Source organism: Spermophilus citellus, assembly GCF_964194105.1.
Source record: "Spermophilus citellus genome assembly, chromosome: 7".
Taxonomy (NCBI): Eukaryota; Metazoa; Chordata; class Mammalia; order Rodentia; family Sciuridae; genus Spermophilus; species Spermophilus citellus.
This window is the reverse complement of record NC_138188.1, coordinates 66,750,782-66,777,209: the sequence shown is the minus strand read 5'-3', so window position 1 is coordinate 66,777,209 and position 26,428 is coordinate 66,750,782. Positions and strand designations below refer to the sequence as shown.

General features: G+C 40.1%; 1 protein-coding gene and 1 long non-coding RNA gene across 5 annotated transcripts in view; one reads left to right on the top strand and one right to left on the bottom strand.

Moving 5' to 3' along the window:
* Positions 1-13,395, bottom strand: part of LOC308653175 — a 56,467-nt gene extending 43,072 nt beyond the window's left edge. Inside the window, exons 1-2 of the long non-coding RNA XR_014023002.1 lie at positions 13,304-13,395; positions 5,353-5,533 (exon numbers count right to left, since the gene is read on the bottom strand). This is a non-coding gene — a long non-coding RNA (uncharacterized lncRNA). The remainder of the gene's footprint in view (positions 1-5,352; positions 5,534-13,303) is intronic.
* TNIK (TRAF2 and NCK interacting kinase) overlaps positions 12,319-26,428 on the top strand; it is a 381,644-nt gene continuing 367,534 nt past the window's right edge. For all 4 annotated transcript variants that reach the window (XM_081301723.1, XM_081301721.1, XM_081301722.1 and 1 more), the window contains exon 1: positions 12,319-13,588. In XM_081301723.1, coding sequence (XP_081157849.1) covers positions 13,532-13,588 — 57 coding nt within the window. In that variant the 5' untranslated portion in view covers positions 12,319-13,531. The remainder of the gene's footprint in view (positions 13,589-26,428) is intronic.

Sequence of the window (26,428 nt, the reverse complement as noted above, 5' to 3'; positions counted from 1 at the left end):
AATTTAGATTTGCTCTATGCTTATGCATGTGTTTGGAATTTTTCAAATAAGTGCTTAAAAGTAAAAGAATTACCACAGAGGTCTTCTTCCTAAATTGCAGAGGTTTCAAATGTAATGATGCCATGTTCTCAGACATACCCATTGGAAAACAGAGCAACTGCAAGGCGTGACTTGAGAGGGATGGGTTTGAATTGCAAGAGGAATTTAACATCAACAACAACAACAAAATGTCACCAGAGAATGGGCTCGTGATTTTTCTTTTTTTCAGCCTGTATTAGTCTGTGGGCAGAGGGTAGTGTGGATTCGATTTACAAATGTTCCAAGTTCTTGGGGTCATGCTAGAGGCAGAAAGTTTTAGTATTGGTGAAAAGACAAAACAAGGGCTGGGAATATAGCTCAGTTGGTAGAGTGTTTGCCTCTCATGCACATGGCCCTGGGTTCCATCCCCAGCACCACCAAAAAAAAAAAAAAAAAAAAAGAAAGAAAGAAAAAAAAAAAGACAAAACAATAGAATGGCCTGATTGCTTTTCTACCACAAACCTGGAGCAAGGCTGACCTGATGCTTTGGTGAAGCCTTAGAATGTTCAGGTTGCTATAATAAAATACCATAAACCAGGTGGCTGAAAAAAGAACAGACATTTATTTCTTGCTGTTCTAGAGACTGGGAAGTTCAAGATCAAGGCACCAGCAAATTTGGCATCTGGGAAGGGGTATTTCCTCATAGATAGTGGCCTCCTTGCTGTGTCTCTGCCCTCAGGTCCTGGCCACCACCCCAAAAGGCCCTACCTCCTAATACAACCCTCTTGGGGGAGTAGGATTTCAACATATGAATATGCAGGGGACACAAATCTTCAGGTCACAGCACTGTCCCAAAGAAGGAGCTCTTGGTCTGGTTCTGTTTCCAGAATTTCTAGCAGGGTGCAGTCTTGAATCCTCAGCAGCTTTTCTGGGTCTGCTTCACTGAGAATTTACCAACAATACTCTGTCTCTGAATCCTTGAATCCTTTCCACCTCTGTCAGCTCTTTTGCAGTCACTTAGCCTATGTTTCATTACATTTGTTTGTAAGATTGGCTTTTGTCTCTTGCAGTGCTATAATCTGCTCCCATTGCTGCCATTATAAATTCAGTCTAACCAAGGAGGGCCTTGCTTACCATAGGCACTCACCAAATATTTGGGAATGGGGAGAAAAGCACCTGAGAGGATACTTGTTTAAAAGTGAAGATTTGCCAGGTACAGTGGCACACACCTGTAATCTCAGTGACTCTGCAGGCTGAGACTGAGGCATGAGGATCATAAGTCTGAGGCCAGCCTGGGCAACTCAGCAAGACCTTGTCTCAAAATAAAAATATAAAAGGTTTTGAGGATGTAGCTCAGTGGTAGAGCATTCTACTGAAAAAAGAATACTTATGTGTGTGTGTGTGTGTGTGTGTGTGTGTGTATATATATAATAAAAGTGCATAGTTCTGAGTCCTGCTCCCCAATATTCTGAGACTCTGCATATTCATCAAGCCCTGTCCCTGATGGAAGTATCCCAGGGATCACTTTTACAAATTCTGCTTAAATTCTAAGGTAGAGACTATGTTGATAACCCCGCTATCCCTCTACTGAACCCGTTTTGATGAGTGGACACAGGATGAGTAAATGAGTTTATAATCTTCATGAATAGATGAGAAAAACAAATCTACAGCTGATTTTTTTTGATATTTATTTGTTTAGTTGTAGTTGGACCCAATACCTTTATTTTATTTAATTATTTTTTTTTAATGTGGTGCTTAGGATGGAACCCAGGGCCTCACACATGCTAGGAGAGGGCTCTACTGCTGAGCCACAACCCCAGCCCTACAGCTGATTTTTTTTTTTTTTTTTTTTGGTCAACTTTTGACACAGTTTTAGTGTTGACACTCTTGGTTTATTCTCAGAATCAACTAGTCAGGCAAAATCACGACAGGTTGAAAATGTTGACACTTAGAGGGCTTCAAAGACTAGTCCGAAATTTACTGGCTTCAGAGTGGCTAGTTCTGTCTATATTTAAGCAGCTGTTTCACTAGATTTCATGATTTATTGATTCATTTTTTAATAAGCATCACTTTTGTTCAAGTGTTCATTGAAGTCATTTAATATTTTAGGCATTATAGTTGGCACTAGAGAAATAGAGCTGAACCAGCAGCATTAGAATAATAATTAAAAAAAAGCCAACAATATAATCTAATCTCTCAAGCACTGAAAGAGAAAGTATTTTCTGGTGTGTGCCTTAATATTCATCTATGTAACCACATGATGAGAGTGTGATAGATCTTTGGGGATTTTGGGCTTCCACCCTCTTTGACCAGCTGATCCCAAAACCCCTCATTCCTTGATTTATTCCTTGGACCCAAGGAACCTACTCATACAAGCACTGGCTCCGTTTTGACAACTTCTTCCCAGTAGAGCCAATGCAGGCACAGCAAACCAACTCATTTATCTTAAGCTCACAGGATGCCCACACTGTAAGGGAAATGCAACCAGGTATGGTGTGTACTGTACAGTTCCTTTAAGATAAAAAGCACCACAAAAGTGGAGAGTACTTTAAAAGTCTGGGACACAATAGGGTATCATAGAAGGAGTAGTGGACTGGGAATCTCATGGGAAACAATATCAATAAATACAACCTTGCTTTTTTTTTTTTTTTTTTTTTTTTTTGTTAAGTACAAAGCCTTCAGTCCTCAAAGCCCTTTTCTTGACACTGAGTAAGTCACATAGTGTCTCTGGACCTTGATTTCCTTATCTGTAAAATGAGGGGGTTGGACTTGGTTATCTCTAAACTCCCTTCTAGCTTTAAAAGTCTGATAAAAAAAAAGTTTTATCTGTTCTATGACTTCATGGACAGACCCAGCTGGCCTTCCATCCCTTCCCCCAGCTCTAGCTGACCTGTGGGGTTGTGACTCTTTGTATATGTGGCTATCAAATGCAACACTGGAGGTTATTTTGTATGGATGATGGAGTAGGGGAAACTTTAAATCTAAAAATTAAACAGGACATGGTTCTGTAGAAAAGTTATGTGAAAAAAGTGGAAGCAAATTGAGATAGTCAGCAGGGAGTAAAGCACAGAAGGCTTCAGGCATGGTCTGGATAGGCCCTTGGTGATCCGAATAAATGTCCTTTAATCATTTCCATTACAGTATGTTTGGTCACTGAACGGATGTGTATTGAAGTGTTACTGTTGCAAGATGCTAGGTTAGTCCCTAAAAATTATTGAAGGAAAAGCAAGCTGAAAACTCCATTATTTGGCCAGAATACAACTAAATTTAAAACTGCTTCAGGATTTAAGGAGATTAAGCAACTTCCAAGAAATTATAAACAATTAAATTTTTCAATAAATATTGAAGGATTACAGCTGCATATTAAAGTTTTAATGCATATTTGTTGTTGGGAAATTCTCAAAGAATAAAAACAGAAAATGTTTTGGAAGTTCGTGCCAAATTTCTAATAAAAATAGTTTTCTGTGTTTAGAAAAACTGTAATACTGGTATTTTAGATAAAGTGTTGTGTTTGTCTTTGGGCTTCAGTGATGCTGCACAATTAAGAAAATCGCTCCAAACTCATTTTATACAAAAGAGATGTAGTCACTTGGCATTATTGTTCCAAGGGTAACTAGATTTTTCTTTTAAACTTCCTTCCTTCCTTCCTTCCTTCCTTCCTTCCTTCCTTCCTTCCTTCCTCCTTTCTTTCTTTCTTCAATTCTTTCTTTCTATCATCAATGGAAAACAATAAGACTATGTTACTTTTCTTTTTTATTTTGAGATTTGACCTCAAGCAGCACAGCTCCAGGGCCATGTTCTTGTCCTCAGATCAGGTTGCATGGAATATGGTATATTGAATTTCAGGCTCCTGAACACTTTGAGGTCCTGCTTAGAAACAGAAAGGGAAATGGGCAAGAGGGTAAACCAATGGGAAAGTAATGAAGAATTCTACCAATGGACAGACATGGCACCTCAGAGAGGCAGAAAACAGTGGCGATGGCACAAGAGGCTACCAGGAAGTCATAAGTATAAGGTGAGCAATAGACAAAAGGAAATTGAAGCTTTTGTTTTCTAAGTAAGAGAGGTTTAAGATGATGATAAATTTCTGGTTGGATTCCTGGGAGTAAGTTTAAGTACAATGGAAAACAAAGGCCATTCTAGTTTAAAAAAGTTCCAAGAATTGTGAATTATATATTTAGATAAATATATTATATATATTTAGATAAATCTATTACATGAATGTTGACATATCCTAGTGATGTGGCCTGAAAATGGACATAAATGATTGATACTTTTTGGAAATTATCAAACATTACAGTTTGGTCAAAGTTCATGAATTTGCAATGCAAGATTTGAAAACCATGTGTATTATTATTATTATTATTATTTTTTTTTTTTTTTTGGTGGAAGGTGGAGGCTGTGGGGTGTTGGGTACCAGGGATTGACCTCAGAGGCACTCAACCACTGAGCCACATCCCCAGCTCTATTTTGTGATTTACTTAAAGACAGGGTCTCACTGAGTTGCTTAGCTCCTTGCTTTTGCTGAGGCTGGCTTTGAACTTTGTTCCTCCTGTCTCAGCTTCCTGAGCCACTGAGATGACATGCATGCTCTACTGTGCCTGGCAGCATGTGTATTCTTAATTTAATGGGGTTATTTTGCTTTGTTTTTAAGCACTCTGAAAGCTTCTGTCTTTTAATAAGAAATTTAAATATTTTTCCTTATTCTGATACACATATACTTAGGCCTGCTACATTATTCTTTGATTTCAATGAAAAGCAGAAACCAGTTTTGGTTAACATGAGCAAAAAAGACCAAATATTGAGCACAGAGAATTGACAGTAAAGTTTGCAGAATGTGGTAGTTTTAATTTTCAAAAAATACTGGAATGGCATCCTCTGTCCCACATGCTCATTTTCAATGTGACTTCAATACTTCATTCATTGAAAGATGGGGTATATGTGCCGTCCTTCTGAATCTGCGTAGTGGTGAATTTAAGTTACAAGACTGCTGAGCCCAGTTCATAAAAGGTAACCAACTTCTCCCTGGTTCTCATGGGACACTTGTTCTTGCAACTTAGCCACATTGCTACAAAGAAGCCCTGACAACCCATGGAGACACCCACCTGGAGAGGAACTGAAGCTTCCAGCCATCATCCCTGGCTGAACACTCCTGATAGTCCAGCACCAAACTATAAGCTCTTTATTGTTTTGAGTCCCTTCATTTTGAGATGGTTTATTATGCAGGAATAAATAACTAGCACAGGGAAACAAGCTTGGAACTGAGCAGGAAGCAAGGAAACATAACTTCCTATTCCAAGGACTAGAAAGGAGGAATTTTCTCCTGTGGGTTACCTTATGGGTGGGGTGGCTTAACTGGAGTGAAGGAACACTAGCCACTTCCAGTCTGGTGGTCATCCATCCTTAAGTTCCAGGTTTCAGGGAAGGGCCTTCCACTCTTCCAAATTCACACACCTCCTCACCCTTTGACTGCCAATGAGCAGAAATCTTGAATAACAGCCCCGATTATCCATAACTGAAATAAAAGAGAGATTACTCAAGAGGAAATTTGGAAAAAGGAAGTCTGTATTTTTTTTTTAATCACTGTGTGACAAACTACCTCAAACTCGGTGGCTTTTAGCAACACAAATTTATTGCCTCTATAGTCTGTAGTTCAGAAGTTCAAAATAGGTCTTACTGGGCTAAAACATAGGTGCTAGCAGGACCACTTTTCTTCCTGGAAGCTCTGAGAGAGAATTTGTTTCCTTATCCTATGCAGCTTCTAGAGGCTGCTCACTCTGTGACATATGGTCCCCTTCCTTCATTCTCAAAATTGCATTTCTTTGTGCCTTTTCTGTATCACATCTTGCTCTACTTCTTTACTGTCTCCTTTTGTCACTTTTAAGGAACCTTGTGATTACTTTGGGTACAATTTGATAAGGAGTTGGGATGGTCTTTCCATCTCAGATTCCTTGACTTGAACACACCTGGGAAGTCCCTTTCCCTTGTTGGGCAACATAATCATGGGTTTCAGGCCCTGGACCATGGACATCTTTTAGGAACCATTATTCTGCCTACTATGGTACACAAAAGTAAAATCAATGCTAGAAGGGCCAAATTGCCTAAAAATATGTCCTTTATGCTGTATATTCTATTTTATATTTTTCTTTTATTCACTTGATTGAATTTGTCAAGTTACCCTTGTTTTTTTTCCATTCAAATAGTTTATACTTTAAATATTCAACTTATATTCACTTATATGGTGACCTTATATTAATCATGCATCAATAAATTTTTTTCTGTGTATTTAAAAATAATACAATGTCTATATACATCTCCGAATAAGACAAAAATCTTAGCCTGATTTTCTCTCTCCTTTCTATTTATTCCCATGATATAATACTTTTATAGATTGTCATTATTTCTTTTTATTTTACAAATTAGCAATGATAAGAGATTTAATCAAGTTTTGATTTTTATTTTAGGAAGTGTTTGGCTGCAAATAACAGAATACTCAACTAAATGTGACTTAAAAATGAGAAAAAACTTATTTTGCATAGAAAAAAAATGTTGTTGTATGTTGTTTCTGGGTTAATTTAGTGGTTCAGTGATGTCACAAAGGACCCAAGTGCTTTTCACTTTTTTCTCAAGTTCATCTGTCCTGGTAGGAAGAAGACATCTATAGCTCCAGCTATTATATTCTCATACTCCTTGTCGGAAGATAATGTATGACAAATCAAATGACTTAATCATAAAATTTATTATCTGTCATGTTTTCTGTGGGTCAGGGATTTGGGAGCAGCTGTTCTGGTTGGTTCTAGCTCAGGGTCTTTCATGAGGTGATAGTCAGGAGTTGGAATGGCAGTCATCTGAGGACTGTGGCTGAGGATGTGCTTCAAGCTGGCTTTCTCACATGACTGGTAAGGAGCATGAATGTCTGCAGGACACGGTGGCCAACATCTTTGAGAGCAATTGTTCTCAAGGGGTGATTTTGCTTACCAGGGGACATTCAACAATGTATGGAGACATTTTTGTTGTCACAAACTAGAAGATACTATTGATACCTGGTGGTTGGAGACCAAGGCTGCTGATGAACATCTTACACTACACAGAAGAGCCTCCTGTAACATGAATTATCAGACTCAAAATGCCCATTGTGCTAAAACTGAGGAACTCCTCTGCCATAGAGCAAGGAGCTAAGAGAACAAAGTAAAAGCAGCAATTGCCATTTATTATCCAGCTTTGGAACTTCTTTGTGTTCTGTGTTGGATGAATCCATGTGAAGGTGTGAATACCAGGAGGTGCATCTCTTTGGGGGCCATCTTAGGAATAGCTACTATAGGCTGGAGGTTTTTCCTGGACAAATTATCTTCTTCCTTCCTCCCTCCCTTCCTTCATTTTTGATTTTCAAAGGAGAAGTCCATTCTCATAACTCCCACCAGACTTCTCTTTTCTCCTCATTTGTCAGTGTTCTGTGATAAGCCTATGTCTAAACCAATCACTAGGGGACAGAATGGAATTACTATGATGAGTTTACATAATATAACATTCACTCTCCTACTGGGGCAGGAGAGAACTTGTATTCTTTAAAAATATGGAGTATAAATTCTCAAAATCAGTGTCTTACCAGTAAGGAAGGAGAATGGCTTTGAGTGGGTAGTAAACAGAGTTTGCTGGGCTGAGAGTAGGTCAGTGTTAGAGAATTTACTTAGCACGTGCAAGGCCCAGGGCTGGATACCCAACACTTAAAAAAAAAAAAAAATTGAATCACACATTTTCTTTTTGGATTCAGTTTCTCTTTAGTGGAATGTATTTTCTAAAAATAATTTCAGAGATGGTCAGTCATCTGAATCCTTATGTGTCTAAAAATATCTGTCATTATTTTGTATTCTCTCTTAAATGTTAATTTAGTTAGGTAGAGAATTCCAGGTTAAAAATAGGTCCCTTAGAATACTACTTTGTTCTATATTAACCTTCACTGTTGCTGATAAAAAATAAAATAGGTAACTTAGCATTTTCTTTTTAGCTTTCATGCTCTGAAATTCCATTATGATGCGTTCAAGTATCATATTTTATATTTATGCATTTGGCTCAGCACCAAATGAGAGTTTTAAACCTGAAGATACTGGAATATTTTCTATCATTTCCTTGAGTATTTTCTTCCAACCATTATCTAGATTTCCCATTAGATGAATATTGGAATTTCTGGATTTATTTGCTATGTTACTTAAATTTTCTCTTTATCCTCTCTCCTGAAAGAAAAAAAACTGGGCCCAGTTTTTTCTTTCACTAACTCACCCTTCAGTTCAGCTTGCATCCCTACAGCATGGTATTGAAGAGACTAAGTTCAAATCCTGGTTCAGTCACTTTTATTGTGTTGCTTTGGGTAAGTTGAACCTTTATATTTTTCAGTTTTCTCATGTGTAAAATGGATGTGCTAATAATATTGCGTGCTCTTTAAGATTATAAATATTAAATATGTAATGCTTTCTTAGTCCATTTGGGTGGCTGTAACAAGATACCTTAGACTAGGTAATTTGTAAACAACAGAAATTTATGGCTCACAATTTCAGAGGCTGGAAAAACCAGTATCAAGGCACCATCAATATGTTGGGCGAATGATCTTTCTATCTTTCCTCATATGGCAGAAGGACAAGCAGGCTCCTATAAGCCTTATTTATAAAGCATAACCTATTCAGAAGGGTTCTGCACTCATGATCTAATCATCTTCTAAGGGCAATACCTCTTAATACCATTGCTATTAAGGTTAGGTTTCAACATTTGAATTTTTTTTGGGGGGGGACACAAACATTCAGACCATATAAAATTCTTAGAATATTTGTAGCATACATACTTTATTATTCCATTATTCATTTTAAAATTTCAATAAACATTCTTAATTAGTTCTCTAACTGGTTTGCTTTTAAAATAACCTTGCTGTTTTATGAATGCAAGCTCCCATATTATGCCTCTAAGGATTACAAAAATGTATATTATAAAACTTTTTGCTGAGTGCAGTGGTGCACACCTGTAATATCAGTGGCTAGGAAGCCTAAGTCATGAGAATTGTGAGTTCAAAGCCAGCCTCAGCAATTTAGTGAAGTCCTAAGCAACTTAGTGAGACACTGTCTCAAAATAAAAAATAAAAAAGGGCTGGGGATGTGGTTCAGTGGTGAAGCACCTATGGGTTCAATCCCTAGTATCAAAACAAACAAAAAACTTTTTTTTTCTTATAATAATATTAACTTTGGGTGTTGATTCTGTTTGTTGACTGAAGTGTCTCTCTTTCACAGTAATAGATCTCCACAAATGAATGGTGCTTTGGGGTTGGTTGTCTACTCATCCTAGTGTTGAAACTCTTATTTGTCTATGTATGGTGTCAATTCTGACTTATAAGTGCTTGCTTTGCTGATTGTGATGGGAGGAGGTCTGGAAAGTACATGGTGCAGGGAAGAGGATATTGGTAATCTTCTGTGTGTGCATGTGGTCCCATTTCCCCCAGCAATTGGTGATCGACTCTCTGGGATGCTATTTTGCTCATTGGCCCAAGTACTCATACTCAAAACATATGTGTCAGGGCTGAAGGTAGTCATGTCCACCAGTGAGGCTTACATTCCTTCATATCACTCATCACTATATGACTAAAATGATCTTAGTTATTGATTATTTATTTACAAGTTTATTGTTCTCCATGAAGGCAGGGACTTTTTTTTTTTTTTTAACCAAAGTTTTGTCTCTAGGGCCTAGTACTGGTCTTACACGGAATGATTCACATATTTGTTGAATGAATGAAAGAGTGAATTAATATTGTTCTTTCATTACTCACCATATGAATGACACCCTCTCTGAGCTTGACCCTGTCCCAGATGATCCCAGTCCCTCCCTTTATAGTCTGGTTTGTGATTCTACTGGAAATCCAGTCCTGCCTGCTTTATATAATCCACAAAGTCCTCAGAGTCACTAGACCACTGATATCGTTAGCCTTTTACAACTCCAACAAATGACTAAAAATCTACTTTCTGCTGTACTTAGAGATTTGTGGTGATAGAGGTGTATGGCATGTACTTTTGGAAATTCCACAAGTGGTATTTCTGATTTCTACTGTGTAGTTTTAGTTGGTGCAGACATTGACACTAATTAACATTGAATGTAATAGGGAGAGTATAACCTCCTTTGGGATTCTTTTTCTTTTATAAATATCTTTAAGTTATAAAAATATTTCAAATATATAAAGATACTGAAGATAATATAATGAATAACCATTACTAATCATCCAGATTTAACAATTCAAACATTAAAAAAAAAAAAAGGGTATCCCTCTTGGAGGCTCCTTTGTGCCTTCCCATTCCACTCCTCCTCCTCCCTTCTCACTAGTTGATCTGTATGCTTCCTGCCCATGTTGGTGCTTTTTATAGTTTATTGCCTATTTATCCCAGGCATAAATAGCATATCGTATTGTTCCACAGGCTTTCAAACTGCTCATAGATGGCATCAGTTCCCTCAGTCCTTCAGATTACCCCAAGAGGAAAATATCACTTTGGTTGAATCTTGAATGCTCTTTCTGGCATTTGCTATTCTCTCTCCTAACAAACTAAGAGCGGGTCTTAGGCTAGAAGGGGGGGGGGATGGGGGGATGGGGAGGTGGGGGGATGGGGAGGTGGGGGGTGGGGGGTGGGGGGATGGGGAGGTGGGGGGTGGGGGGTGGGGGGAGGGGAGGCAATGATAGCTAGCTAGAATTTAATAATACTGCTTTATTTTCTATTGTATTTATTTTAAAGGTTTCCTTCCTTTTCTTAAAGCGAGTGTTGCTAGCTTTCCATTTATAGTAGTGATTTATGTTTTCTTTTAAATTAAAGGTAGGGAAAAATAAAAGTGTTGATTTAAAGAAAAATGTTAAGTAGTAATAGTTACAGGCAGTATACTGACGAGGCCAAAAAAAAAAAAATCAGGAAGTTTGTACTCATGTAGCTGAAGGTTGTTCTACACTTGATCTAAAGGATAAAGTTCAAGTTCCTAAATGAGGCATGCAAAGCTCCACCTGATCTGACCTCTGTTTTCTTCCCAAGTTCCAAGAATCACAATCATTACTTCACCTCCAGCTGTACAAACTGCTTGGAGCTTCCGCCTCCTCACCTGTGGCACTAGTTGGAGGTACATTTGCTATGCTAATCATCCCTTTTATGGCATTTCCTGTAGCCAGCTCCCCTACCTTCACCTGGCTCTTACCTCCGGTGAGTAGGAGCTCTAAGGAAGCCCTCTCCATTTAGTACCTATCACTGTGCTGCATGTATAATCCTCTAATCCCATCCTAAACCCAAGAGTTGAATTTAGTGCCAGTGTCACTGTATGTATCTTCATGGCCTGAACAGGTTACTAATGTTAAAAGAACTGACCTGCTTGCGATGTGGCAGATAAACTCTGGGGTATAAAATGAAGGCTCTCTGTAGTGGGAAAAAAGTTTATCTCACATTTCCATGTTTGACCTTTTAAAAATAGTTCTGTTTATGTGTCAATACCTGATCTTAAATTTTCTTTCACACTGAGACAATACATTAACCTATTGTTCAGATAAAGGGTAAAGATGAATAATAATAAAGAGGACACAGAAGGGGAAAATGATAATGATGAAAAATAATGCTTTTTTTATGTCATTCTGACATGGTGGTTTACTGCATAGTACTTATTACATCGACTTGGATGGTTTCATTAGAAAATGAGAAGTCAAAGAGCACAATTTTAATATAACACGTTTGACATATAACATTTAAAGACAAAAGCTCCCAAACTGTTACAGCTGTTGAGATGTTGGTCTCTGATCCACAGTGCATAGGAATAAATTCAGTATTACTAACAAAAACAGTACAGCAAACACTGAATGCTGTTTAAAAGTCCTTTAATGTTAGCAGTCTTGATGAACTAACTGCATAAGTTTCCATTCATTCATTCAAAAAAATCTTATTCTGAAGCTCATATTCACGCTACGTAATTAAAACCCTTCACTGTATTTGGCCATAGGTAGATCCCCGTCTTAACAGAGATTCAAAGAATATTTTATGAGCTACTGGTATGTTTGTAGGGGAAAGTTCAGATTTTGCGTTTTCTTCCAAGATATTTCGCTTGGCTAAGGCCCCGGAGAGCGCGGGGAAGCTGCGGGAAGTGACTTCACTTTCTTGATCACAGAATGTCACGTTTGCCACTGTAAACACCCAGCGTTTAAATGAGAAAGCAGGCGAAGTGAAATAGCTCTCACGCGTACGTCTTCCATGTTACATCTTATCCACCAGCCAAACTTTCTCCATCAATCTGGGTAGGTCAGCTCCGAAATGCCGCCTGAAGGAGAAATACTGTCCTAATGTGGCTTACCCAATGCCGGCCTTGGAGTTACCTGAAACATTCTAGCTACTGCACCCAGAGAATAAGCTTCTCGTTTCAATTCGGTCATTTCCGTGGGGAATTGCGGCACGAGCAGGTCTTGGGTGTGGTGATGTCAAGAGGGAGCTCAAATCCCCTAGCTTTCCCGCTACTGGCAAACCTTCCCAGCCCCGAAACAGCGAGTGACCGTCGTCCTGGGCCTGTCATCCAGCTTCCCCGGGGCCACCGGTGGCCCCGACCTCGCGTCCCCTACACACTGCTGAAGCGCCAGGCTGCGCGCCCTGCGTGTGCGCTTCTCCCCCACTCGTTCCGCGTCTGGAGGCGGATCCCCTTCCCTGCACACAAGTCCTTATATGCACCGGTTGCACCAGCCCGCCTTACTCCAGCCCCACAAATAATTAATGGGGAGGGAGGGCGTCGTTCTTTTTTTTTCTCAGGCTTCTTTTTCAGCGCTAGAGCATTCGAACCCCTCCGAGAACCCCCAAAATGCGGCTGAAGGGCCATTTTGCTGCAGTGCATAAATCGGACACACAAAAATAGAGCTTGAGTCTTTGCGATAAGCACGCCTAGGTTCAGGAACAGCTCTTCCGATCCATCCCCATTAGCCCGCAAAAGCCTGGGCGGAAAGGGCGCGCGCCCCTCCCCCAATCCACGCTAGTGCAGAGGGACAGGGTCAGGAAGCGTGGCCTCTCCCCAGTCGGAGACCACGCCTCCTCCGCCTCCCCCCGCTTTTACTCCTCCCAGGAAGCGGTGATAGACAGTTCTGTGTGGTTCTCCACCCCCACCCCCCCAGCTGAGTGGAGGAGTTGATGTGTCTCATTATAACAGCCAATGCAGCCGCCATCCACGCACAAGCAAAGAAGCATGTCCCATTTAAATACACCCACGCAGCCCCAGCGCCCTTAGCCGATCAGGGCGCGCAGCCCACACGCACCGCGGCTCCGGGCTTGGAGATCCGTGCAGGTTGGGCTCCCGGACCGGCGGACAGACGCGCGGAGGATCGTGCTCAGGCTCTGTGGGGCTGGGGTGGGCGGGGGAGGTTTGGCCCGGGGCCTCTGGCGCGACACCCGCATGAGGACGCGAGTGAAATAGACCAAGGTGGAATTTCCAAGGGAGAAGCTTCGGGGTGGTTTTGGTCCATTTCTCCGGCGAAGAAGTAGACATGGCGAGCGACTCCCCGGCTCGCAGCCTGGATGAAATCGATCTCTCGGCTCTGAGGGTGAGCAGAAACGTGCTTTCTGATTTCTTACCAGTGGTTTGGGGCAGGGAGAGTGGGCTCCGGTGAGTGGACTGGGGCTGGGGCTGGTGGGCAGCAGCGGAAGAATGCAACCCCGAGGGAACCTGCATTCGGATTTTGATTCGGGGGTTGCTGAGGTGCTCCTGGCTGAGCCCCTACGGCAGGGACTTGCGGTACGTTTTCTCCTCTGGCTGTGGCCGATGCTCCCCGAGAGCTCGGGAAGCTTATGCCAATTTCAAATTAGACCGGTGTAAGAGCATTAAAATGAAAGGCTCGTGGTGTGTGTGTGTGTGTGTGTGTGTGTGTGTGTGTGTATACACGCCCTGGGCAGCCGTCTCTTGCCAAGGCGCGAGACCCAACTGTCCCTTTCGGCAAAAAGAATAACCGCGTGAATAAAGCCACTGGCCCCCTCACGTTTTCCAGCTACCTGCAAGATGACATTGTGAGCCTCCTGTCCCCGCCAAGCCGAACCCACTGCTCCAAGGGGGCAGTTTTTGCTATTCGGGTCTTGTAGATGGCAACTGCGTCCCCCTCCCCCTTTTCTGCTTCCCACCCTGGCTCCCTCTCAGCGCTCGCTGAAATGCCCGTCTGCCACTCACCTTTATTTATGGTTTTAACTCAGCCCTGCCTATGCTTTCCGACTTTGTGACTGTGACATTTCAGTTTTATGGCTGAACTTAGGCAGGTGAAAGGGATGTGTTTTCAGTTCTCTCCCAATCAGACCGGAACTCCCTGGAGTGTGTGAGAGTGTGTGTGTGTGTGTGTGTGTGTGTGTGTTTTCCCCGTGTCTGTGGCCATTCTTTGGTAGAGCACCTCCCTTCCCCCTGCCCCGCTGCTTCGCGTTTACCTTCACGTGAATTACCTCAGACGCTTTTCATTGTATTGACTAAGACATCACTGATACAGAATCCATTTTGCTGTTGTTTTGAGATCAGAACACCAGGAATCCCAGTGCAGCCTCCACATTTCCCTACCCCCAACCCCGGATCCCAACACACTCCTTCGGGGAAGGGGGCTGAGCTTTCTTGCCATTTTAATTAGATGTTGCCTGTTAGGAAGGGGGTGAGGGGTGGCGGTGGTGGGAGCAGCCGGAATCTGAGAAATATTGGACACCAATCTGGGGACGGTGTCTTCCTCTCGTGAACCAAAAAAATAAAATTAAAAAGAAAATAGCAAGTGCATGTACTTGATGTATGGAGTGTGGGTGAAACCCAGTCCAGGGTGGCTCTGTGGTCGCTGAGGCAGGCAGTAGGGGTGGAAGTTCACTTGCCCTCCAGAGGAATACATTGTTAGATTGATGCTGAATCTTGGGGCCATTTACCTGAATGTCTAATGTTTCTTCTGACATTACCTCTCCTTGGATATTTGAAAGAGCTACCTCTCTAATCAAAGTGTTACTTTTTCTTTAGTCTCCATAAACCTCTTCCCGGATCTCTTTTTCTAGTCCTTTTCCCCTTCCCCTTAATCGGTTGGTCCAGGAGTTGAGGTTTTAGCAAGGCAGTGCTGGAGTTGAGAAGAAACAGGATGTCATTTGACATGGGCTGTTCTGATAGTTGTGTGGCCAGAGCTCATTCATGCATTATTACAGTAAGCCGGCTGTTTTCTTGGTGCCGGAATACCACATCCAGAACCCCTTGCCCTCTGGGCAGCTAGGGGTGGGGTTGGTAACAGGGTGGGTGCTTTGGACCAGTCTGGCTTCCTGCTTTAGGGACTGTGTGTGTTCACTTGCCCTACTTTCTGGATGGGAGTTGCTGCTGGCGGGTTAATGTTAATCGGGTGGACGGATGACTGGGATTTGGGGAGGAGGGGAGTGGCAAAGGGGAAGGGGGTCTGAACAATGAGCAAGATTTGCAGTGATTCCCCTGAGCTGCAATCTGGACATTATTCCTAAATGGAAAGCACTCTGATGTGTTTTTAAGTTGAGCTGGGACTTGTCTCATGTGGGCTTTCTGTTGGCTGAGGTTTTCTGAGACACCATACACAGTGCCTGCCTGTAGGCTTAAGAGTAACCATGAAGACTCCTGGGCCCACCTTGAAGGCATTTCTCATTGGGAAAACCTGTACCCTGGTAATCTGTATTTTGAAAAGATATCTTTGCATGATTCACGGAAATTGTTCTTTGTGGCCTGAGCTGCTGGCTTAGTTCTCTGCCTGCCTGGAGATGTACTAAGAGGGAAGGCAGTTTATCCCAGTGACTGCTGGCAGGAAGACTTAAATGATGGTGTGCAGACATTTGCTCCCCGCATTGATGGGGTCTTCCACCAGCCTTGTGTGCAGGCCAGTGTGGCTCCAAAGGCCAGAGGTGATTTCCACAAATCAGAGGGTGATCATCTCTGCCTCCTCAAATTTGGAGAGGTGGGCTCATGGAGATGAGAAGTCTGATTTGTCCCTTAGCCCTCCATAAGGCCTGCCTGCTGAGTACCTCCTGGGGAGTGAGTGCCTGACCCCTGAAATGCAGCCAAGGTCAGTGGCTTCTAGGAGAATTTGCTGCGGCCTTACCAGTCCCTTGCTGTTTCCGTGGCTCTTTAATGTACACAATCAATGCTCTTTTTGTAAACCCTGGGCTCAATGCATTAAAAAAGAGATCCTGTCTGGAGAGGCCTTATCTTTCTCACTTTGGGGGCTTATTGTTCTCAGCCAGTGATCCTAGACTGGACCCAGTCTAAATTTTCCCCAAATAGGAACAATGCATAATTCAAACCAGAACAACCAGTGATAGTACTGATCATTTAAATTATGCAAGATTTGGATGGTTTTTAAAAGTAAAACGAAGCTGAGTCTTTTTTTTTGGTTAGAAAATAATCAGAATTCAATTTTAGTCTTGATTTTTAGAACTCATGAAACTGAATCTTGGGGGTGGAGATATTTTCACAGATTTAGAACTGAAAGAAAATTGAAGATTGCTCTGCCACACCTTACATTTAACACATGGGAAGGAGAAACCCAGAGAGGTGAAGTCTGTTGCTCTATGTCCACAGCCACAGGGGTTGGGGGGATGGGGATTAGGGGAGGTAAGAAGAATGGTTTGAGGAGAGATTCTAGGTTTTCTGACTCTTTATTCAGTGCTCTTTGCTCTAAGTCACGTTGTCTGTGGCTGAATCAGAAATCAATAATACATTTTCTGCCTGAGCACCAAAAAATGGCAGAGAGGAATAATTTCAGTGGGGTGATGGAATTTTATTTATGCAGAAGGGAAACTGCTTCATGCAAGTAAATTGGTAATACAGATAACCATGGAGCTTTAAGGCACCTCTGAAATTCATTTTGTCCCCCTCCTCTCCGTGCTTCCTTTGCAGGCAGATGACTGAATGATACAAGGCAGATGGCTGTCCTGCACGGGTAGCCTCTCCTAGTAACCCATCTCCATCTGAACATGTCCCAAGGGGTCAGTCTAGACACACACATTATTCAGATGTCTACACGAGAGGTTTATGGAGTCTGTGGATGTTTTGTACAATCTATGTGGATACGGATATTATATACATAGTATTATGGATATAAACTCTATCCATGTGGGTGTATGGAAATGTGTGTATACATACATAGGCTACAGCAAACAATTTACTCATTCAAACCTGGGCCTTGAGTCATTCTTGCTTCAAGACATCATGATATTAAAAGATGAAACTGCCACCAGGATGCTTTATTGCACATGAGGTGAGCTCAGCCCAGAAAGCTTTTTGAAGATTAAAATATTTCTGAACCTGAGCATCTTGGCTGTCTTTAGCTTGGCCCACGGGGTAAGGCATTCAAGGCCAGGATTTGGCCACTGCTGATCTCATACTCTTGGCTTCTGCCAGGGCTCACACATACTTTTCTATTTGAATGGAATTAGATGACCTACACTTGTCTTTTCCAAACCCCTCACTCAGTTTTGGGCCTAACTGTTCGTTTTTCCATCAAAACCCAGATTTAAGCATTGACTATACCTGGAATCTTGCACATATTCTTAACTACACTTTTTATGCTTGTGATATCATTGGTGTGAGGTTTTCTTTCTGTCTCCTCACCAGACTGTGGGCTTGCTTATGGCCCACAGGGTCATCTTTGAGCCCCAAGTCCCCATTAGTTAGATAAATGAAAGTGGGAATGAATGTGTAAGCGAATGGAGTAGAATGAGCACTAGTTTTGGGCTCTGTGTCCACATCTTCTTAGTCAACCTAAAAATGGGAATGATCACAACTGCTTGCCTTCCTTGTTCACTGGTTTAAAAAAATCAAATATTTATGGCAATGCTTTCAAAAGCCCAGCACACCATTACAAATGCGCTATTCCATGTTAGGTAGAACTTTTTGGGGGAACTTGATTCCACCAACATTTGATCCTGGTGATTGCACCTAATAGAAAATGATCCTGGGAAAAGAGTATCAGAAGAGGCTTCTTTTCGGTAGCACCTCAGTAGACCTTCGTTGCCTGTTCCCTTTTATGTGCCAATCTGACCTTGTATGTTTCTCTGATGTCCTCAGTTGAGCTTAGCCTTGGGTATCAATATTCATTGCATGTGAGGTAAGCTTGGCTCAGAAGCTTTTTGGAGATTACCATATTTCTGAGCTAGTATCAACTATCGGGCATTATTCATTCAAACCTTCTTCTGTCTTTCTTTTTAAGTTTTTTCTCTTTGTAGGTGATCTGTTATTCAAATGCAAGCAATTTTATTAAATGCCTGGGCCTTTTCAAAGTGTTTGTTTTCTTTTTCTAGGAGAGTGAGGTGGACACCTAAAATGATAATACTAATAGCCCAGTACTTAAAGCCTGGTCAGTGGTCTCCTGGGTCTTAAAAGAAATCTCGAAACATTATTAATTCATTACCCCAGAGCACTTAATTAAATTTGGTCTAAAATGAGATTTCTGTAAAGTTACACAAATTGATGAGATAACGGTATCTTCAGAGAATAACAGCATGGCAGTTTTTCTTTAGATGTATTTGTTGTTTTTCAGGGGTATTAAACAGGTGTTTTCTTTGCAATGAAACTGCCTTGAAATAAAATAGGGTGTACAATTCTCTCCCTTTTTTTTTTTCCCTCCCCCTTGCCCCTCATAACCTCTTATAATTTTATGTATCCTTGAAGGTCTCAGCAGGGGAGGTAGAGAGGGAAGATGGGAGGGGAGGGGAGGGGAGGGGGGATAGTAGGGGATAGGAAAGGTAGCAGAATACAACAGTCACTAATATGCCATTATGTAAAAATGCGAATATGTAACAGATGTGATTCTGCAATCTGTATTTGGGGTGAAAATGGGAGTTCAAAGCACAATTTGAGTCTAATGTATGAAAGATGATATATCATGAACTATGTAATGCGATAAATAATCAAAAAAAAAATAGGGTGTATCAGTAGTTATCAGAACATCAGAGAAATATGCATAAGCATTTTCAGTATTCATTACTAATTGCAGTAATATTTAGTACAAAAGCTGATTTAAGTCATGGTTTGTTGTCTGAATAGTTATCTACTTAGGAGGTCATGGAATATTTTCTGGAAAAAATATCCATTATTTTTCCTTCTTGGACATATCTCATTTTGCCCCCTTATTTCTAAGACTCTTTGAAATCTTGTAATTTTGAGTCTTGCTAGCGAGGCCTTCTTTCACCTCTAGAATGCATCTTTTGTGCCTTCTGGTTTCAACACGATTCCTTCTTCCAGTCATGGTGGTTCTAATGTCCACCCAGCCAGGGCTGCTGTGATTGAATCGTGGTCACCATGCCCAGCTGAGCACAACCATACTGATTCTGTTTCTGATATAATTTGGGATAACTTGAGTCTGAAAGATGCTTTAATGTCAAATTGGTTCTTCTATCCTGTGGAGGAAGTAGTTCTCTGAGAATAGGACCTAAACTAGTTTGTTAGTAGTGTGCTGAGAGTTGAAGAGAATCTCTATGATATTTTTTTTGAATGAAATGTTATTCTGTGCTTATAAAAATAAAGTTCCTAGTGGAGAGAGAGGGAGGACTTAAGTAGATAATGTTGGATGAATTCTGCTTGAAAATTCTTCCATTCTGTTTGGAAGTTTATTTCCCTCTAGAGACAGATGATTCCATCCACCTTATTTATTTATTTATTTATTTATTTTATAAAACATGCCCAGGATGATGGCTGTTGTCTCAAGAAGGTGCCCCTAAATTCTGAAAATGTATTTTATTTCCTCCCAACCTTTAAAGTCCTTTCTTAGTATCTTTTGCATGGGTCTCCTTGTCTTTTTCTTCGCTTCATCTGCTGTTGTTACTCTTCCCCTGGGAGCATTTGTGATAAGACCTATCTCCTATGTCTCTACCCCTAGCCTTCTACTCACTAGTGTCTCTTGAACACTGAAGCCAAAGTAGGGTTTCAGTCTGGCTATTTCTTTTTTCAAGGTCTTCCCTGACTCTCCAGTCTACAGTCCAGAGACTAGAGCTTGGTATCAGGACCAGCTGTAAGTCAGCTGAATCTCCCACCAAGCTCTGCTGTTGTAATAATGACCACTGCTTCACTACCCCAGGGGCCAACCTCCTTCTTCCCATGGATGCTCTTTAGGGGGCGCCCTACCTTATTTTCCTTTTCTGCACCTGCTACTGTAAACACTCATAGGCCACCTTTTCCATACATTTTTCCCTGGTTTCTCTCAGAGAGATGTTCTTTCTCCCACTTACAGACTCTCTCAGAACTGACCTCACACCTCTTTCCTAAAACTCAGAACTTTCTATCTTGGATTCTATTCACTAATACACAATAAGCTTCATGAAGGCAATGTGCATATTTGATTTTCCTAGGGATCCCTACCAGTGAGTTTTTCACAGCAGGGGCTCAATAAATAAATATCGAACAAGCAAAATATATAATATGCAGCCCTTTTAGAAAAGCTGGAGGTGGTGCTGCTTGGAGCAGGAATTGAAACTCCAGAAAGGTGGGGCCAATGCTGACCATAGCACAATTTCAGGGAACATGAATCGCATTATATCCTACTTGCACAACTCCAGGGGACACATTTTATGTAGGGTACAACTCCACTGGATGCCAATTGCATAGAGTACAATCCCAGGGGCACCAATTATGAGGAATGTACTGTCGAGTCCTGGTAAGAATCCCTATTTGTAAAATTTTCTTACTATGGAAAATTGCTTCCATTGTGTCCATATTTTGAGTTTTTTTAAAAATATATTTTTTTAGTTGTAGATGGACACAATACCTTTATTTTATTTATTTTTGTATGGTGCTGAGGATCAAACCAGTGCCTCACCCATTTGAGACGAGCGCTCTACCATTGAGCCACAACCCCAGCCCCCATATTTTGGTTTTGAGAGAGTGCTCTGGGTTAGACTCTCAAAGCCAGTGTTGTGTGTGTGTGTGTGTGTGTATATGTGTGTGTGTGTGTGTGTGTGTGAGTGTGTAGGGTATTTCAATCTTTTTACTGTCCTCTTAATTTTTGTGACTACTATTTTTATTAAATAATATTAGAGGGTAGGAAGGACTATACCTGTACATTTCCCCACTGGAGGATGACCTTGAGTTTTTATCTTGATAGAGTTGGTTGGAAAAATTTTATACAATAAAATAGGAGAGATACCATCTGGGAGTTACCGGGAGTGCTGGCTCTGACCCCTCACCCTCAGAACCTTAGTATATTCACATGTAAGAGGAATGGTTTGGACCAGAAAATACTGGCGGTGACTTCTAAAGTTGATATTCTTCTGTGATAAAATCTGGGATATGTAAAGAAGCCAGAGGCAGAACTGTGGATTCTTATTCTAGGAGACTCCTAGATACTGCAAGCTAAGCACCACAGAAAACCAGGAATTACCATTGAAAAGTAATATCTTGTTCTCATTTTTAGGTGAGTTATTTTTTCCAGTATAGATTCTGATTTATTATTTAAAATGTCATTCTGTTGTAGCTCAGTGGTAGAGTGCTTGCCTAGGATGTGTGAGGCACTGAGTTCGATCCTCAGCACCACATAAAAATAATAAATATAATAAAGACTACTGTCAGGTATAGCTAATTAGAACAACAACAAAAAAAAAGATTTTAAAAAATGAAAAAAAATGTCATTCTGTGTTTGAAAATGGAGTAATAGGACAAGAACTGATGATGACTTTTATTTAGACTCTGAATGAAGTAAGGATAAGATATTAAGTACTCTCTCTCTGATCAGTGAAATCAGAACATTGGCAGTGTGCATCAAACTGAAAATTTGTAGACTTTTAACAATACATTATATATATATATATATATATATATATATATATATATATATAAACACCAGTGTCATATATATGACACTAGTGTTTGTTTGATTAATGTATTAGAAGTATAATAAGTCTGGGTGCAGTGTAAATTTGGAAGTAGTCCCCTATTCTATGATTCTGTGAAATATGATTAACTGAAGGATAAGGATGCATATGGTAGGTGTCCATCATTCATTCATTGATTTCTTCAGGTGTACAGTCACTCAGCACATGATCATGGACCACTAGTGGCTGGATTGTAGTTCTCCAAGCCAAGAAATATTCTCATCAAATTTTCACATGGGGGCCTTCATCTTGTTTTTTGGGTTTCAGATCAGATGCTCCTATATTATTACTTATCTATTGCTGCATTAACAAATGACCCCCAGACTTAGTGGTTTAAAGCAACTATAACCATTTGTTATTTCACCATTTCAGTGCCTCAGGAATTCAGAAGTGGCTTACCTGGTGGTTTTGGCTCAAGGGTTCTGAGGACTCAGCTGGGGCTGGAGAACCTCTTTCTAAGATGGTTCATGCATGTGATATTGACTGTTGGCAGGAGGCCCTTCCATGGGCTGCTTGAACATCTTTATGGTATGGTGCTGCCTCTCCCTGGACAGAGCATTCCAAGAAAGCAAAACAGATGCAACACACTTTATGACCTAGCATTGGAAATCATATACCATGATTTCCACCTGATTTTGTGGGTAATCCAGGTCAGCTTTATTCTGTGACTGTGTGGGAACATTAATACCAGGAGGCGGGTGTCATTGAAATCCCTTGTGGAAGCTGTCTATCACAGGGAGAGGCTTTCTTTGATACATATCACTAAATTAACATTCACTCCTACCCTGTAGCCATCCTATTCCGGTGTTTTATTGTCTTTAAAGCAGTTATGACTATCTGAAATTTAAGATAAAATTTTGTCTTCCTCCACTGGATCTTGCTTGTGTGCCTGCATAGTTTCTGGTGTTTAGAACTGTGCATGGTTTGTAATAAATATTGATTAAGTAAATATCAGTTGAATGAATGAAATTAATTAATTTAAAAGGGATGTTATTTATTTATTATACCTCATACCTGCAGAAAATTGGTTTTAGCAGCTTCTGATAAAAGCTGTAAATAGGATTAAGTCATTAGATCATTGAGCTAAGGAGGAGTAAAATGAAAATCAGCAGGGGATTGTGAGGTTGGGGCTGTGGTTCAGTGGTAGAGCACTTGCCTGGAGTGTGTGAGGCACTGGGTTAGATCCTCAGTACCACATAAAAATAAATAAATAAAATAAAGGTATAAAGAAAAATGACTGCATTTGTGTATCTTGCTCTTTATATCCTATCTATTTGTCTGTCTTCTAGGGTTTAATGATCTAACTTATTCCTTTTGTAGGTAGATGTTGGGGGTAAGAGAAGTTCCTTGTCTTGTTGAAGACCGAGCTAGGTCCTGTTATGACATACCACTCAATGGGGCTGTGAACATCCTAGCCATTTGAGTGAAGTGGTTATTCTCACCATACAAAAATAAGCCTGAAAACAATGGCTACAAAGATGGTCAAGTTGCTTGAATGAATAAAACACTCTTAAGACAATCTGGTAGTCAGTAGGTGGTAAAGGAGAGCATAACTCAGTCAGGATAGGTAAATGGCAAAGTCTTTGATGTAGAATTAAAAAGTTAAGATTCTGTGTGCTGAGAACCCAACTGTAGGAGCTTGAAATATATATAGGATCTTAACCGGAGTGAGTGACCAGAATGACCTCTGGGGCTGTAGGGGGGCCTGGGAAACCAAAGTAAATGAGAGCTAAGACTACTGAATTGTTAAAAATTTGTTTAATTAAGAAACAAGGGACTAGGATTGTGGCTCATCGATAGAGTACTTGCTTGGCACATGTGAGGCTCTGGGTTTGATCCTCAGCACCACATAAAAATGAATAAATAAATAAAATAAAGGTATTGTGTCCATCTACAACTAAAGAAAAATAAATAAATATTTAAAAAAAACAAAAAGCTTTTTCTTCGAATAATAAAAGCAATGCATAATCATTGAAGAAAATTTGGAAAATGAAGAAAAGGCAAAAAGTTCCCATATCATCCAAATTTGTAATTCTTAGGATAACCATGATATCATAACCTATGTACTTTAGTATATGGATTAGTAGTTTGTTCTATGCAAAAGTAAATAGGTAGCTTTAAAAATTAAGATCATGTTGTATGTATTTTCTGCAATGTGTTTTTACAACTGAACAGTCATTCCTCGTGCTATTAATGTTTTTTTTCTGGGATAATTTATAAAACTCTTTATCCATATGGCTCTGGAGGCTGAGTCAGGAAGATCACAAGTTTAAACCTAGCCTCAATAAGGGTGAGGCACTAAGCAACTCAGTGAAACCCTGTCTCTAAATAAAATACAAAATAGGGCTGAGGATGTGGCTCAGTGGTCGAGTGCCCCTGAGTTCAATCCAGGGTGCTAAAAAAATGAACAAACAAGAAAACCCCCAAACTCTTTATCCTAGAGAATTTTGAATATATGTGAAAGTTGACAGAATATTGGAGTTTACATACATTACAGGTGGGAATGTGTAAAATGTACAGCAATTTTGGAAAATGGTTTGTCAGTTTCTCAAAATGTTAAATACAGATAGAGTTATGATGTGACCTAGCAAATCTCCTTCTAGGTATATATCCAAGAAAAGCAAAAGCAAAAACTTGTACAAGAATGTTTATTGTAGTCCCAAAAAAGAAACCTCCCAAACGTTTCATCAACTAATTAGTGAAAAAACAAAATGTAGTTTATCCATATAGTAGAATATTATTCAGCAATAAAAGGTAGTGCTGACACAGCCTACAACCTGAGTGAATAATATACTAGTGAAAGAAGCCAAAAACAAACCATACCATGTTGCATGATCCCATTTATAAGAAATGGCACTTCTATAGAGACTTAAAGTGATAGTGGTTACTGGGGCTGATGGAAAGAAAGAGTGGGAGCAACGGCTATGCCCTAAATCAGGTAGTTTGGATTGTCATTCAACTCTATAAGTATACTAGAAGTCACCTGAACACTTCAAAGAGTGAATTTTACAAAATGTGAATGAAATTTCAATGAAACTATTATAAAAAATAGAATAGGGGGTTGAGGTTGTAGCTCAATGGTAGTAGAGCTCTTGCTTAGCATGTGTGAGGCACTGGGTTTGATTCTCAGCACCATGTATAAATAAATAAAATAAAGGTCCATTGACAACTAAAAAAGAAAAAAAAAATAGAATAATATAATGATTTCCCCTTCTTAATGATGACCTCATGACCACTCTTGTTTCTGCTATAATTCTGTCCACTTCAATGTTGAAATTTCTAATATGCTTTTATACTGCTTAGCATTTTATTGCTGAGATGTATCATAATATATTTCACCAACTCCTATTGGTGACTCGAGGTTACTTCTAGCTTTTCAATTCTTAGAATGTTTCAATAAACATCCTTTACATAAGTCTTTGTATGTGTAATTTTCCTTCGGATAATTTCTTAGGTGTGAAATTTAGAATGAAGCAACAGGACTGATCCCTAAAGCTCTTGACATTGTCAGATTACCCTCCGATTTCTTGTGAGGTTGATGTGTATCATTTACAGATGAACACACAAAGCTTAGAAAAATCAATTAATTTAGCAAAGGCAGGTCATAGAGCTACTAAATGTCCCAGCTTATGACTGACTGGCCCCAAAGCCAGGGCCCACAGGGACTTACATGACCCTGTTTTGACTTATAGACCTTGTCATAACATCATAATTATCTAAGGCATCATCTCTCTGGCTTTCACATTTGGTGTTGGGGACAAGTTCTCTTTGATAGCCTTGTAGTGATTGTAAGTGTTATTCTAAAGCATTTCCTCCTTGTGATACTGTGTTTTAAGTAACCAGAGTCAGCTTGGAGTGTGTGAAACATAATTTATGAACCAGTTTATGATTAGCATTTTTATCCTTAGACAAAATGTAGAGATGTTTACAGTTAATCTGTCATTCTTTTTGGTAGACATCCACCAAGTGTGTTTGGAAAAGGTGTGGAATCAGGCTCAGAGGTCTCTGTTTTCTAAGCATTGGAGATCACTGAATTTGTGATCATCACGGAAGATAACAGGATGATTGCAGAAGCCTTACTCAACCCTTTATCTGCCAGATAGTTGTTAACATCAAAATCTTGAGTTGTAATTTAAGTTTTTCATATGAGTATAGATATTTTAAGATTACAATGGAGAAAATAGAAGATAGATTCAGGAACCAAAAGAGTAAAGAACTCTTGTATTTTGGAGTACAGTCTACTTTCTACCCAGTTTATAAGTAAGAAACTATTAAAACTGACACAATTTTATGACTGTACATTTTCTGGAGGCCAGTTCCCTTGATTTACTGGATTTTATGGCCAAACCCTCCATTTCAAATGCCTATAAATTATTTATGCCTAGGGTATACATCCAGAACTTCACATGGACATGGTTTCATCATTTCTACCTCTAGGTATTTTTTTTAACTGCCTGTAATCAAATTATAGCAGAGTGGTGGGTGGGATAGGTTGTAAGCAGTAATTGCAAACTGTATTTAAATAATAATAATAATAATATTTAGCATTTATAGGGCAC